This window comes from Ylistrum balloti, unplaced genomic scaffold (assembly GCF_031769215.1).
Source record: "Ylistrum balloti isolate Yb309-2 unplaced genomic scaffold, AGI_CSIRO_Ybal_v1 Utg369898, whole genome shotgun sequence".
NCBI classification, from domain to species: domain Eukaryota; kingdom Metazoa; phylum Mollusca; class Bivalvia; order Pectinida; family Pectinidae; genus Ylistrum; species Ylistrum balloti.
The window spans coordinates 624,002-639,144 of NW_026782027.1; the positions used below are offsets into that span (position 1 = coordinate 624,002).

The window sequence follows — 15,143 nt, forward strand, 5'->3', positions numbered from 1 at the left end:
CTAATTCGAGGAAAATAATTCTGTTGAAATTGCATGATTCATTACCAATTTGATATGAAGCATGAAATGTTTGGCTGACTTCTTCAGGATTTGGATGGGGCCCAAATAGATATAGTGTGTGTTTTGTGCCTTTTAGATTAGGAAATAAAAAGTTTTAAAGTTATGTTGCCGATTAAAGGGCCGTTAAGAGAAATGCTTGGAAGTCTGCATTGATTAATGGACGATATCATTTCTCCTTATTATACTTTACTAGAAATGATCCCATATCTCTATAAGATTTTATCAATTCAAATTTATTCCATAGGAATTCAGTATGTCTCGCATATTTACATAAATCAATATTTACATATCTGAATATAAGAAATCGATGAATAATTCTAAATAATTGATAGAAAATTGCATTTCCTTTGTGAAGAGAATATACAAGAGCAAATCTAACCAAAATCGTCTGGCAAACTGAAAACAGAAGAATGGTTCGATTTCATCAAAACAGGAAGGACGAACCGTTCAATTCTATGACAATACATGTTGATGAGACAAGTACTTCCGAAGATGAAAATTCTTGTGTACTTGAAATACCATCAAATGAAGGCAACGTGGAGGATCGCTATTCCGTTGATCTGCTTTACAACGTATCTGATAGACCACCTGTTGTTCTAACTGTCATCATGGGATTTCAGGTAAGTTGGGGAGTTAACTATAAGTTATACATATTTCAATAACATTTCAGCGAGAATACTATTGTTTTGACGGAAATATCAGTATCAATATTAGTTTTATGTTACTTACAAAATTAGATTGTGTTGTAAAACAACAAAATGTGATCCAGTATCAATTGTACCAGAACACGTTACATATGTCTCCGAAGATATTCCTTCGGTCGTGAATGATGCAGTGATGAATTGTATATTACTTGCAGTCTGTCTTACCCTTTTCCGAGTATTGGTGGGTATAGGAGAGTGTTTCAAACATTGACAAAGCAGCATTCATAACTGTCTTTCCGAAAGTAGTTACGTGCTGCCATGTTATAGGAGCGCGACAAATTACTCACGCCTACCCAAAGCTACCAAAATCTATCCAACTCTAGATGAAAATAATACTTAATGACATATCCATAATTTATTCAATAACCTAATAAATGGCTATGTAAAATAAATGTAAATCACAATACAAACTCATACACAATCTTTGTTATTCAAAAGAAAATGTAAAGCTAACGAAAAAAATATAAAGGTTCAATGAATTCACAGGGATGGACTGCTTAGTAACAATAGAAAAAATAAGTTCATTGAAAATGAGAAAAGGATTGTATACAGATTTGTATGATAAACCTGTAATCATGCATAATACAATGTATGTTAAATAATATGATGCAAACATGATTTACAAAAGATACTATATATCATTGGCACCTTTCCGTTTTTGAAAACATTAGCTTAACGAACTTATATAAACATCATGCACTCAGGACTTGTAAGCTTAGACTCTCCTTTACATAAGACCCAGTTTTATTTATATATTGCATAACATTACATTAAAACAATCCATTCAGATGCAAAACGTACAATATAGATCACAACACACTGCATAGCCCTGTACCGCCGAAGCTAATATTGTAGTATCAATGCTTGCAAATCTAACAGAACATTAATATGAGAAGCATGCTATCAAACCCCCATTAATGCATATAGGTATGATGTAATTTTGAGAAAAAGAACGTATTAACAAAGATGATAATGCAGACGACAGTGACGCCAAAACCACATGTCAAATCTGGACAAAAAATATCGATTACCTCCGTTCCTAACGTTTCTTGCGAGTTTATTTTCACCATTAGACATAAAAATATTTTAGGGCAATTGTATCAATCTCGTTTGTGTTCATTATTTCAAAGTCGACCAAAAGAACTTTCGAAAGTGTTTGCTTTTCATCTTATTTTTTTAACTTGTTCATGTCTTTATGTGCGACGTTAATGAATAATTTCCTGTATCATATAGTAATCGTCTGATGTCTAACATTTGAATGTTTGAGGCTTTGATTAATCATTCTACTAGCTCTGGTACTTTGTGTTGCTTCAAGTCAGCCACTTGTGTGAGTATGTTGTTGACAGTCTCTGTATTCTTTGTCCAAACGTTTCCTTGCTCTGTAGTTTTAAGGTGATTTTTAAATTTTGTCTTCAAATATTTCCCCAAATATGTTTTAAATGCCGGAAATTGCTCAGAAAATATTATCATACCATCAGATAGATGAAATGTTTTTATCGAATTTGAGTTTGAATTATGATTATGTTGTCATGTTGTCAATATCATGTTTGCTGAAGACGAGGCCATCTTGGTCGAAATTGATCTGGATTAACTTTGTCGATCATTCAGTGGTGTGCGCGATTTTACTAAATATTTTCCTTTATATGTTTGGTATATAGGAAAACATCCACAGGAATGAGGTTAAAAGACAGCAACTTAATCATGTGAAGGGTTCATTTTAGGTCCTCCACTGTATTCGAATGCAACCTCATCAACGGGAATAGCATTAAAAAAATAAGGATCCCTCTTCCCACCTATCGGCCAATTTGTTTTTTACCTTAAGGCCTAGTTTTCTTACAAAACACAATCACCAACCACAAATATTTACTCTTGAACTGACCTGTCATATAGGTCCTTGTTCTGGATGACTTTCCTGAAAGCCGAACACCGAGATGCTTTATACGAAAACCCCATACGGCCCCATAGCTTACATGTTCAGTGTTAATTCCAAGAAATGCGTCTACTGACAACCGAGGATATCAACCAAACTTTTGATAGTGAAGGTAGATTTCCAACAGCATCACTCTTGGTTGTGTCATAGGCTTGAACAAACAATTACAAAGATGTCCAGTCGGGTTTCTTATACTCATAAAGGGTTGCTAGCATCCCAAGGAGGATTCTATTAAACCTCTCCGTCGAGCTGTTTGCCTTTGGGTGGTATTGAGTGGTTCTGGTTCTTTGAACTCCAGCTGTCTTACAAATTTTGACGAAAAAAATGTCAACATCAGTAACAACTGATGTAAGTTTGATCTTCATGCTAATACTAATTCTAAAATTTTTGTTAAGATTAACCATCCTAAAGTTTCAAAATATTTGTTTTTGTTCCAAAGCAAGCCCTGCTGTCTCTTTCCGTGTCCCTCGTAGTGTCCTCGTTTGTTGCGGACGTCGCTTGTGCTGGTGATTATATGGATATCAGGACAAATCTTCTGAGTTCTACTCTGCTGATGAACGGAATAACAACGGGCTTGATGGTCACACTGGGCATCAGGTAGGCTGATCATTTTGTTGGAAATAAAACTTCAAATCTTCATTAACTGTTTTAGTTGCCTTGGTTAACCTTATCAGCAAGTATTAATCAGTTTACCGTATGTTTCTAGCATTTGCAGTCATAACGAAATCATTCCATTATACGTACGCTGATTTTGGATCAAAATTACATCCTTGAAAATGCGCCATGCTATTGATTAACATAATAAAAAAACTCATTTCATTTCAGAATATTTTATTGATATAAAAACCAATAGGATTAGACAGTAGGCTAAAGCCTATATACGTCTTCTTCCACAACAACACGGTGGTCATACATAAACATAACATACACATGCAATAATAAATTATGTTATTCTTTTTTTTTCGCTTTAAGGTTATGATTATAAGACGATATTTGACAATCCACCAGCTTTTCAGTTTACTATGTCTTGTGATATTTAAATTGCATTACTTTCTCTCTCATATGAAAGGGGTTTGGTCCAAATGTCCCAGTTCAGTGAGGGAGCAAGTACACATAAAACACATTTTTCTTGTATCAAAGGATTATTGTTCTAAATAAAAAAGGATATCGAGACTAAGATAAAGAACTGATCAGAGTTGTTTTCTTATTATAAGATGATAACTGAAATATTCGAAATAAATCCGAACAAATGATAATGAAGAAAAGGGGGAAATGCTAATACCGTTTACCAGCATTCATCTCATTAATGATAAAAGTTGAATTAACTATAACTATGGAGAGATATCAACTTTTTTCAAGTTGTGTTTTGCCTTAGAATAAAACACTCGTTGGTGAAGAATAATACCGAGAAAATATTGCTATCTCTACATCAACCCGTGGTTTATCCTACTTAACAATTTCACGCATCTCCTAGGTTGTTTCACAAAAATCTCCAACAGTTGGATATGTGAATAGATCTGAAAGAATCTCACAGGTAAAACGTGTTTATTTCAAGGTTGGATGAACACACAGGTAAGTAATCACATGCATTACATTGATCAAATCATAATGAAATTGTCCACGGTGCAACTCGCTGAAAACAACACTAACTTGTCACAACAAATACATTAAAGGAGGATGTTAGCAGATAAGAAATTGATACCGACATATTTGATGCGGACATCTTGGAATTGCAACCCTAAAATCCATTATCAGATTTCAATATAAAAGATGAAAGAGATATTTCTAATGCGGAAGTAGTGCACAGGTCAGATAAAATACTTGAGGAATCGCAAATGGAACATTGAATTTCAAAAGCGTTTTCTGATGCAATGAAAAAACAAATTATGACGCAAAGGCAGCTTCATCGCTCCACCAGTTGTTTTTAAACCAGTTATCAAACAGTTTTAAGAGCTCAGTGGCAGGAGGAATGGAATCAATAAACCGATAATAAATTGCATTCCGTAAAACCCATCATCGGTGAATGGTCTTCATGCTATAGAGACAACAACCGAGACGAAGTTGTCTTTTTTACCATCTTCGGATGGGCCATACATGCCTTACACATTCATATATATTTTATGTGTTGGCGGGCAGTTAAGAATGTAATAATAATAATGTGGAATAATGAATTGTCAAACTTGAGTAATTGATTAGTAAAACTATTCATCGAGCATTTCTAATTAATGATTTTTACAATAATGCAGCATTTGTTAACCTCTCTATAGACTGCCATTGTTTCAAGGACCATCTGGGGACTATGTGATTCCATTGATAGCACTGCAACTTGCTGATAAAGATTTCTGTAAACTTCCCGGTAAGTAGCATAATTAGTAACACTCCGGTTAAGTCATTCAAGCTATATCTATGGTATGCTCTTCAAATGAACTGCAACAATGTTTGAATCGACTACAAATTTGGGCAGATGAAAATGGATTTAAATTCTCACAATCAAAAACAGTTTGAACGCATTTTTGTCAAATTCGGAAAAAACAAGACGATCGAAATCGGTCTCTCGGTGGTGTTCCCATTCCAGTTGTTGAGCAAACCAAATTCTTAAGTGTATTATTCGACAGGAATTTGTCGTTCCTTCCAAATATAACATGGCTTAAAGCCAAATGCCTTCAGTTTGTGTCCCATCTGGTTGAGGAGCTGATAGAAAAGTTTTGCTAAGACTTTATAGAGGTCTTATTAGGTCAAAATTAGACTACGGTTCTGTTGTGTATGGATCTGCTAGACGTACAAATCACAAATTATTAGGCACTGTTCATCACAAGGGTCTGAGGCCCGCTCTCGGAGCTTTCAAGACCACACCTACAGTAAGCCTCTATGTAGAGGTTAAATAAATTGGCTTTGCGATACATCATTCAGCTAAAGTCAAATCCTTCAAATATTGCTTTTTCTCTGATATTTAATCCAAAATGTAAAACCTTGTTTCAAAACAATCCAAAGACAATTCCACCTTTTGGTATTCGGATTTCCGCTCTTTTACAAAACACAAATATTGATGTTAACCAAATTCAGTCGTTTGGAACGATAGAAATTCCACTCCCGCTCTTGAATTCACCTGAAGTTGACTATTACTTCATGTAATGGTTAAATCAGACACAGACAGTTACACTTTTCGTTCATCCTTCTCGAAATTGCCGTTAAAATATATACATTTCTACATTTATATCCTGATGGTTCAAAAGATAATGATAAGGTTGACGCAGTCATGGTTTCACGAGATAAAGCGTATGGATGCCGGCTACCGAACAACGTCTCAATATTCTCGGCAGAAGCGCGAGCTATCTACCTACGAATATATATAAAGAAACAAAGTAATAACCCTCTCGGCATAGGATGTGATGAGCCATTCACCGTTGAACATTTTTTATTGGACTGTATTGACCTTCTGTCTACTCGAGAATTTTTTATCGTAACATTACTAGTCTAAAAGATCCTTTTTGAAACTGTTGAGATTTATTAAATTCTAGGTTACCTGAAAGATGTTGATCTATATGATACACTATGACGTACCATTTTAATCTTTTGTGGTAATATAACCATTTAAAATGTTTAGCATTCGTCTTTTACTTTTTAGTTTGTTTGATGCTATTTCCTTTTTGGATCGCTGTGTGTTTTACCGTGTGATGGCCCTAATGGCCTTTTATGTATTGACGGGCCGTTAAGAATGTCATAATAATAAGAACTTTATATTCTTAGCTTTTCAAATGGATGCTAATGTTAACAGAAGTTTCACTATGAATATAACAAGCGACTTTCGGGACAATATCACAGACAGAGACGAGCAGATCCTGAAGAGGCAATTGGCAATTACAAAATTACAAGAGGTAAGACTGTATGCACCAAATATTCAAGCAATACAGTTGCAATATATTTCTGTAATTAAGGGACGTCAGATTGTACTGTAGCCTATCGGATGTATTGCTTTCGCGTAGGACTGATTAAGTTTTACGGAATAAGTTAATATTAAAATGATCACAAAATAATTTTGAAACAATCAAAATATCTTGTTACGAGTTCACACAAGTAGATCCTCCAGCAGAGTCACTCACTGTCCTTCACATATTGCATTAATCTGAAGACTAAACTCGGTTTAACCCCAAAGGCATTGTCCTATGTATTATACTTATAGAAGATGAAATATATATAGATATATAATGTTTGCCGAATACTAGAAATATAGTAATCTTAGTATCTTCTCTGATGCCAGTATATGTGGAAGAAAACGTTATTCAAAAAGTTTGAATATTTAATAGTATATTATGTTATCTCTAGTTTCAGGGATGCCTGATACTGGCCGGTGTAATCCACTGCCTAGTAGGTGTCACAGGTGCCGTGGGATTTCTACTCAAATTTATAGGTCCAGTCACTGTAGTGCCCACTATTTTGCTCGGAGGAATCTATGTGCCCCGTGCAATAAGTAAATTTACTAAATGTCACTGGGGCATAACAGGCATGTAAGTTGTGATTACTGCAGCTGAAAAGTGCATTTCGGATTATACGATCAAAACTTAAGTGTTCATGCATGTAGTTACAAATACCTAAAAAGATACGTATATATTGAAGGCCAGTTAACAAGCAGTGGTAGCCTTTCACAATACTATCCATGCTTGTGTCGAAAAGATAGCACTTTACGTGTCATTGCACTGTAGTCGGCAGGATTCTCTAAATCACTTAATTTGTCATACATCGGAGTGTACAATGGCTTCAGAGAGTGTATACCGTTCAGCTAGATACATCTACATCTATCTAATATCATAATACTTCTAGTTGTTATCTACTACTAATGAAAGAGGGAGACTTAGTTTAAACATTGCGTAGTTGTCGTATTTCTGTGATGTACTTTAGTTGTCATGGTAAAAGAAAATTCTACTTATTTGAGAATGATATATCATTTTCACAAGGAAATATTGTATTGTATGATATTATTGACTGAAGTCCTGGTCTGAATCCAAACCTTTGCATCAGATGTAATTCGGAATTTTTACAATTTCCACAGTATGTTATTTAACATGGAAATAAACAGTTTTCTAAGATAATTTACATTCCTTATGCCTTTAAAGTTATTAGGGGTAGATACATCTCCCTTCTTATGTACAGATTTAATTACACCAGCAAGCATTTCTGAAGGAAAATACTCAGATTCTAAAAATGTTATTTAAAAGGGTGTATGATACTGGTATATCTCCACTAACGAAGAAACAAACATTCATTCAAAATACCACCAGCACGATGAGATTTTTCTATCTTCAACATTGTAACTAATTATCTTATCTAATTCTTCATATAATTGTGTATCATCTTCACGAAGATCATTTCATTACCGAGTCTGGCCATTCTCAGCATGTACAGAATCGTCGGTCTTGGTCAAGGTTTTAAAACTATGCTTGTAAAGTATTTAAATCAATTTAATTTAATTGTGGATTTTTCAGTCGCATATATTCTAACACATCACCTTCCTGTCTAGATTACTGTCTTCTTTTTCCAAGGCTCAATCAAGTTATAACTTCATTTCTTGTTTACCAAATAAGGTGTGATTGGCTATACTGTCTTTGTTAAAATTGCACAAGTCATTTTTATACATAACATTTTAAATTCTTGTCGAACCATGACTTATCCGTATTTAAGTTCAATGTTTAGATATGGGATTTAAAGTATCCATTCTTCTAATTTCTGGAGGACAATTTTATAAGAAAAGGTTGCTTACAATTCAAAGATACCTTATTAAGCAAACATGAACTACTGTCAATATCATCCTGAGTAACATGTTCGGACGATATAATTGAGTTGCATCGATCGGCTTCATTCTCATCAAGAATTAGATTTTAAAATGTCCGGTTTTGATAAGTATTCCACTTAAACACTGATTACCGCTTCCCACTTGCCAAAACAGTCTGTTTAATAAATAGATACATGTATAATTTACTTCAATTGGATATGCAAAGCGGCATGGTCAAAAAAGCCATTTACCTCTTGGTTTGTTTAATGTTATTTCCTTTTGGGTCGCTGTTTTTTGCCTATTGATGGTCCTAATGACCTTTTATGTGTTGACGGGCCGTTAAGAATGTCATAATGATAATAATAATATACAGAGTTTGCAGGGCATGGATATTATTGGGTCAAAAACTGTTTCAATTTCATGAACAAAATTTTAAAAGATATCCTTAACGAGTATAATTATACCACCATCTGGTATGCCAATACCTAGCCTTCTAGGACAAATGAAGGAAGAAAAAACTCAATGGTTTGAGAATACTCCGTAGGTATCCAGCATTCATTTAAACAAACTAATTCATATGATTTCAAATACTTAAAAAAACGGTAGATTGTAGTTTATAATTAAGTCATCTATTGATATTCCATCAAGAACTTTAATACCTAAACCACCATCACTCTCCCCATAAGTCACTTCTGAATATATATGAACCACGATAAAATAGCACATCGTGCGCAGATGTGAAATAAGAAATTTCGTCACACATATTGTGTGCACATCGTATATCTGGTAGCGTGTGCGATTAATTGCTACACTGCCAGTATAGTTTAAGTAAAACTTTTGTATGATTAAAGCTTTCACAAAAGATAAAAAAAATCTAACCTGCAGTATTTTGTGTTTTGCAGCACCGCTTTTACTGCTGTTTTTATGTCGTTGTATATTGGCCATAGGAAAATGCCTTTTCTAATATGGTCTAAAAAGAAAGGTCTGCATCTTTGCTGGTATCCTCTTCATCAAGTGTTTGCGGTAAATATGTGTCTGTATTAGATACGTGTATATTTAACTCAAGGAGAATTTTTAAAATGTAAAAGTAAGAAAGGCAAGATCTGACAAACATATGTGAAGTAAAACACACGTATCTGAATGTTAAATTCAATTGTGTTGTTTTGCACAACAGCTCTTCCTAATAAAAAAATGAAGAATAAAACAATTTTGAAAAGAATCTTTAACAAGTATTGTTCATGATGTTGATATGAAAATATGAGCTATGAAATAACAAGACACTTATATTATGATTAGATAATGCTTCGGTAACAGGTGCTGATCGGAATGGTAGTGGGATGGACAGTATCTGCCGTGATGACAAGCACTGGTTTTCTGACAGACAACCCTAGAAGTCACGAGTTTTTCGCCAGAACTGACGCACGCGCTGGAATCATCAGTAATGCCTCCTGGTTTTACGTCCCTTATCCAAGTATGAATTGGCATTGAAGAAGTGCATTAGGACATCTTTCTTGGTGTATATTCAAATTTTCGTTTTTTAAAAAAAAAAATTTGCTTGGCCGTCTGGCGAACCATAGCTTATTATCCTTGTACCCTTTCAAGGCTCTCTCTTTGTTTACTTCCTAAATTTACATCATCTCCTCGTTCCATCAATCGTGTTGGGATTTTCTTGTTCAGATTGCGTCACTGGTAGGAATCGAACTCGAAGCGAATGTTTATAAAAGAGATACGGAGGTTACAAAGCACTATCGATATCATATCAACTATACCTTAATCAAATTGTATTAATTTAAATTCAAATATTTTTCTTTCGTTTCTGTGTTGTAGATCAATTTGGGTCGCCAAAATTTGACGTTGGAGTGTTTGTGGCATTCCTCATTGGCACCATGATATCCATTCTAGACTCGATCGGTGATTATTACGCATGCGCAAGGATATGTAACGTACCACCCCCACCACGACACGGAGTAAATCGCGGCATTGCTGTGGAGGGTCTCTGTAGTATTGTGTCGGGGGTTATCGGGTGTGGACACGCGACCAGCACCTTCGGAGGCAACATCGGGGCGATCGGCATCACCAAGGTATTCATATGGGGATAGTATGATATTCATTTTTCATAGGGTTAAACTACAATTTCAATGGGTTTTTCTTTAATTTCGTCTTTTGATGTGGTAAATTATGGACGGCTTCTGTTGAGATCATGTGTTTAAGGAAGGCTGCAATATGTTCGTGTAAGATTTCTTCTCGGAAATGAAAAATATGATTGTCCCAGCAAATCGAAGCATACCGCCAAGATACCATATAAGACAACCCACCCGGTCTTTTATACAAACTCAAACCAGTCGTTACACTTCCGAAGACTGAACGCTAAGTAGGCAATAATTACTACCAGTTTTACAAACGCTTACATGCCATTAAGAGAGGGACTGAACCTGAAGCCTTCCTCCTAATAGCAAACGGGTGCATTACCAAATTCTCTCTTATCTTACCGTTAAAATATGTTTGATGCTCGTTAGTTTTACCTTTAGTTCCATTGTTGTATACCATGTTATCATTTGAGAACCAGGATTGGCCAATGTTTACATGACGGGTGTCGTCGATGAAGCAGAAGACGCTTACCTTTCTGGCCGCATTATATCTTAACATAGATCTTACTTATATAGGAAACACCGTCGATAAGCATAAACAAACACAAACATATATTGACGAACTTATGGATGGTAATGGATAAATTCCTGGCATGACTGCTGACTACCATATACGTGTATGTGGAATTCTTAATAGGTACACAGGTGTATGTATAAAATGAATGAATCATTATAGTGAATTGTACAGCTGATTTAGCAATGACCAAGACTTTTGGTCTAAATCTGCTAATATCTATGTTTATGTACTGAAATCATGTACTCATGTGTTTGAGATGAGCTAGACAATTTTGCAATAAAATACTTTTCGTTAAACTTATTTAATCTTAGCTTTTTAAAGGAGAGGTGTTAAGTTTTTGTTTCTACGTTGTCTAAAGATATGTCAGACTTGTTGATTATCTATTATGTTCTTACGCTTTCATTGTTGCTCCACTTTTGGTCTTTGGATGGAGAAAATTGATAAAGGCTTTGCCTATTATTCTATCCAATTAACAATGCCGTCTTTTCAATAAACTTTGATAAAATGAAAAATTCAGAATAACTGCTAATTTTATTGATTTTCAAACGTATCACAATTGTTCTTTTGAAAATTAATCAATTGAATTCTACTTTCCTTTTTGTCTACACTAGGTGGCCAGCAGACACGTGTTCCTGGTTGTGTCTATTATATACATCCTATTTGGAATAATGGGGAAGGTGTCTGCAGTTTTTATCACGATTCCATACCCAGTCCTAGGTGGCGCTATGATTGTCATGTTTGGTACCTTCATTGGCGTTGTGCTGTCTAATCTATCGGCTGTTTCGTTGTCATCGACTCGTAACCTTGCAATCATCGGCATGGCTATTCTGATGGGTATCCTCGTTTCACATTGGGCAGAAAAGAATCCAGGCGAAATCAACACAGGTTAGTTTTCAAAAACGGCATTGACGGCAACTAACATCAACACAGGGAATGTCAACAAATATCGTCAACATGGGGAATGTCTTAAAATGTCAACATAGGCGATGTCATCAAATATCGTCAACATAGGGAATGTCTTAAAATGTCAATATAGGCGATGTCATCAAATATCGTCAACATAGGGAATGTCTTAAAATGTCAACATAGGCGATGTCATCAAATATATAGATGTACCTGTGTATATAAATATGCACTTTATTTATTTTACAACATTTGCAAAACAAGTGTCGCTAAGGTGAAGCACGTGTGTTACAACTGCGTCACATGACCCACCTAGAATATAGATCTCACTGACAATGACATCGTCTCCTAACGTTATCCTCACTGATTTTGTCGCCAGATTTGGATATCATTTTATTCCTGTTCAAAACATTTTCCTTTAGTGTCCAACCATACTGTTGTTACTACAGATGTCCCTGTAAGCGCTATCGTGGTTTTCTCAATCGACTCCTTGAGTTTAAACAGCCCTTCACTGATTAGTTACAGGAGGACAAAACAGCTTTATGCTGAAGTTCAATTCATTATTTGGCCCTACTGTATCTAATTCTAAATGGATACTTTAAAGTGCTATTCACATTTGTGTCTTTTGTACAATCTTTGGTGACCTACCATATTATGGATTCAAATTAATTTACAGAACGAATATCAACACAGATGTTGAAGACATATACTTTTTGGTAACCCTGTTATTTATTCCCTTCCAAATATTTTCTTTTCGGGGCATCATTGTTGTACTTGTTCTAAGCACTAACTCTGTCATCACGTCATTCACAGTGTACCTTATATAGTGTTGCATGCTTTCAGTGACACTGATCGTCTAGCTTGTTTTCACAGGGAGTGTCTACTACGACAACATTGTGAAGACATTATTTAGCATCCCTGGTCTTTGTGGTTGTGTACTGGCCTGTTTCCTTGACAATACAGTTCCAGGTAAGTCGATGGGAATCTCAACTTGAAGTTTTACATGACCCTCTTGCGAGTTTATAACTTCATTTCGACGCCTTTTCTCTTCAAATTATGTATGTATTCTAGCACAGGCGGGACGCGGACTTCTATAATACTGTTAATTTATTCATTTTCTAGGGGAAAAAGTCTATGATTTCGTGGTTGCTCTTAATCCACAAATTCATATATCTACGAATCTTTAAAATTAGTAAAAGTAGATATACCGAGCTATTTTTATCCACGAAATCAAATGTCTACGAAATAGGATGTTTAAAAACTTTTTAAGCCACGAGGAGGCGACTGAGGAAAACCCAAAGTAATCGATGGATGTGAAAGTGCTTCAGTCCCATAATTATTCAGTGAATTTCGTTATTTTCATATAACTGATAGTTTCAGATCAGGTTCATGTGTATATTCAGAACCGCGCCAGACATGGATAGTAGTCCAGCAGTTATCGTCCTTTATGCATAAAAGAAAGAAAGGCTGAAGTCCATTTTCTATCAGATTTATATATTACATATGTCTACAAGTATATGATAGTCGAGGTGACAAGATATCGCTAAACATCTCGCACTTTCACTTCTAGCGGAACAAATGACTACAAAAATGTGACGAAACAATTCAGATTACAATCTCATTATTTGATTATCTATTCTATTTCAATGAGATTTGTTTTACCGAAGTATTTTTACCTACCTTAAGGTACGGCTAAGGAGAGAGGAATCACAGCCTGGCATAACCCAGACAACCAAGACCAGAAAAACGTGTACAGTAGTGGAATGGAGGTGTACAATCCTCCTGTACCCGACTCTTGGAAGAAATGGAAACTAATGAAGTATCTTCCTATATGTCTCTACAAACCACCGCTAGAGTCCGATGTTACGGACAGCTCAATGTAATGCAATGTCCGCTCTTTTATGAGTGTTTTCTTTTTTCTGAATATAAAAGGAAGCGTATGTATTAATACAAAGTGAAGGAGAAAACAACACGTGGATTAAAAAGACGAATATTAAATTGTATAGATTTGCGAGTCTAATTATAATTATATATGTGACACAGAAGTTCAAATAAACAGATTGCGTCATAATAATCTATAATGATGTACGAAACCAAGATGAAATCGATAGAAAGAATAACAACTGATAAGTAAAGGAAAGAAGATACAGTGCACAAGGCTAATAAGATCATATAGTTTCCGGCTGTTTTCAATATCATCTTTTCTAAAAGCATCTGTGCGGTTCAAGAAATTTTCTGTTGATTTCAATTTTCCCTATTTATTTTGTAATGATCCTTGTTGATCATGTCAAAACTTCCGACGAAATATAGCTTGTTTATTTACTGTGGAAAAACGTTACTGCAAACATGTTTACTTACTGAAGAAACTGAATGGCATAACAAAAAGCATAAAAAAATACCAACATGCCAACATAATCATAACTCAAATTCAAATTCCATAAAACTAGAGCAAAATAGGAACAAAAGAAAGATTTCCTCGGAGACTCCTGAGAAAGTACAAGGAGAATTCCCAGGTGTTACGGAAGAGTAAGCGTCTTCTTCATTGACGACATCCATATAAACCTTGACCAATCCAAGTAAGTAATGTCATATTCTCAATGAGAAAAAGTATACAATAACGGAACCAAGTAGCAAACTAACGAATGTTAAACTCAGCTGCGTTTTTGTTCAATTTGAGTTTGGATTATGATTATGTTGATATGTTGGTATATTCTGAGACGGATAGGCAGTCACCATAATCCGCAAAGTGCTAATCCAGCACAGTTTTAATTATTTGGCACAATAAAATCAAAGCTGATGATGTAGCATTACCAATACAGGTAATAAGACATATGGTGCATTGTTGAGATATCACCGTTTTCAAATAACCACAATTCAATTTTGAATTTTTCAATAATTTCTTGACTACTATATTATGTTGATACTGGTTTTTTCGCAATTATCTATAGCATCAAATAAGTTTATCAAAAAGTATGGTTTGTATGGTTTTAACAAAAAGATGAATAGCTTATATGTAAATCTGCCCGGAATGTTTGGACTAGATCTCAATATCTATATCAGTTAAAACCTAAACAAAAATGTCGAAAAGGGGAAGACTGGTGTGTATGTTGTCCAT

At 35.0% G+C, this 15,143-nt stretch overlaps 1 protein-coding gene across 1 annotated transcript; it reads left to right on the forward strand.

The window, feature by feature from the left end:
• Window positions 1–470: 470 nt before the first annotated feature.
• On the forward strand, window positions 471–13,911 carry LOC132546616 (solute carrier family 23 member 1-like). The gene is made up of 11 exons (XM_060210338.1): window positions 471–680; window positions 3,134–3,291; window positions 4,962–5,050; window positions 6,442–6,569; window positions 7,018–7,199; window positions 9,364–9,484; window positions 9,776–9,932; window positions 10,289–10,542; window positions 11,737–12,010; window positions 12,902–12,997; window positions 13,715–13,911. The coding sequence occupies exons 1-11, from the start codon at window positions 471–473 to the stop codon at window positions 13,909–13,911; spliced, it is 1,866 nt and encodes a 621-aa protein (XP_060066321.1).
• The last annotated feature ends 1,232 nt before the right edge of the window (window positions 13,912–15,143 follow it).

Bases quoted from the DNA above. Each gene is read 5' to 3' on its own strand.
- LOC132546616 (XM_060210338.1), top strand. From the start codon at position 471: ATGGTTCGATTTCATCAAAACAGGAAGGACGAACCGTTCAATTCTATG. The intron at 3,292-4,961 runs GTAGGCTGATCA...ACCTCTCTATAG, and splicing joins ATGGTCACACTGGGCATCAG to ACTGCCATTGTTTCAAGGAC. The intron at 9,933-10,288 runs GTATGAATTGGC...TCTGTGTTGTAG, and splicing joins GTTTTACGTCCCTTATCCAA to ATCAATTTGGGTCGCCAAAA.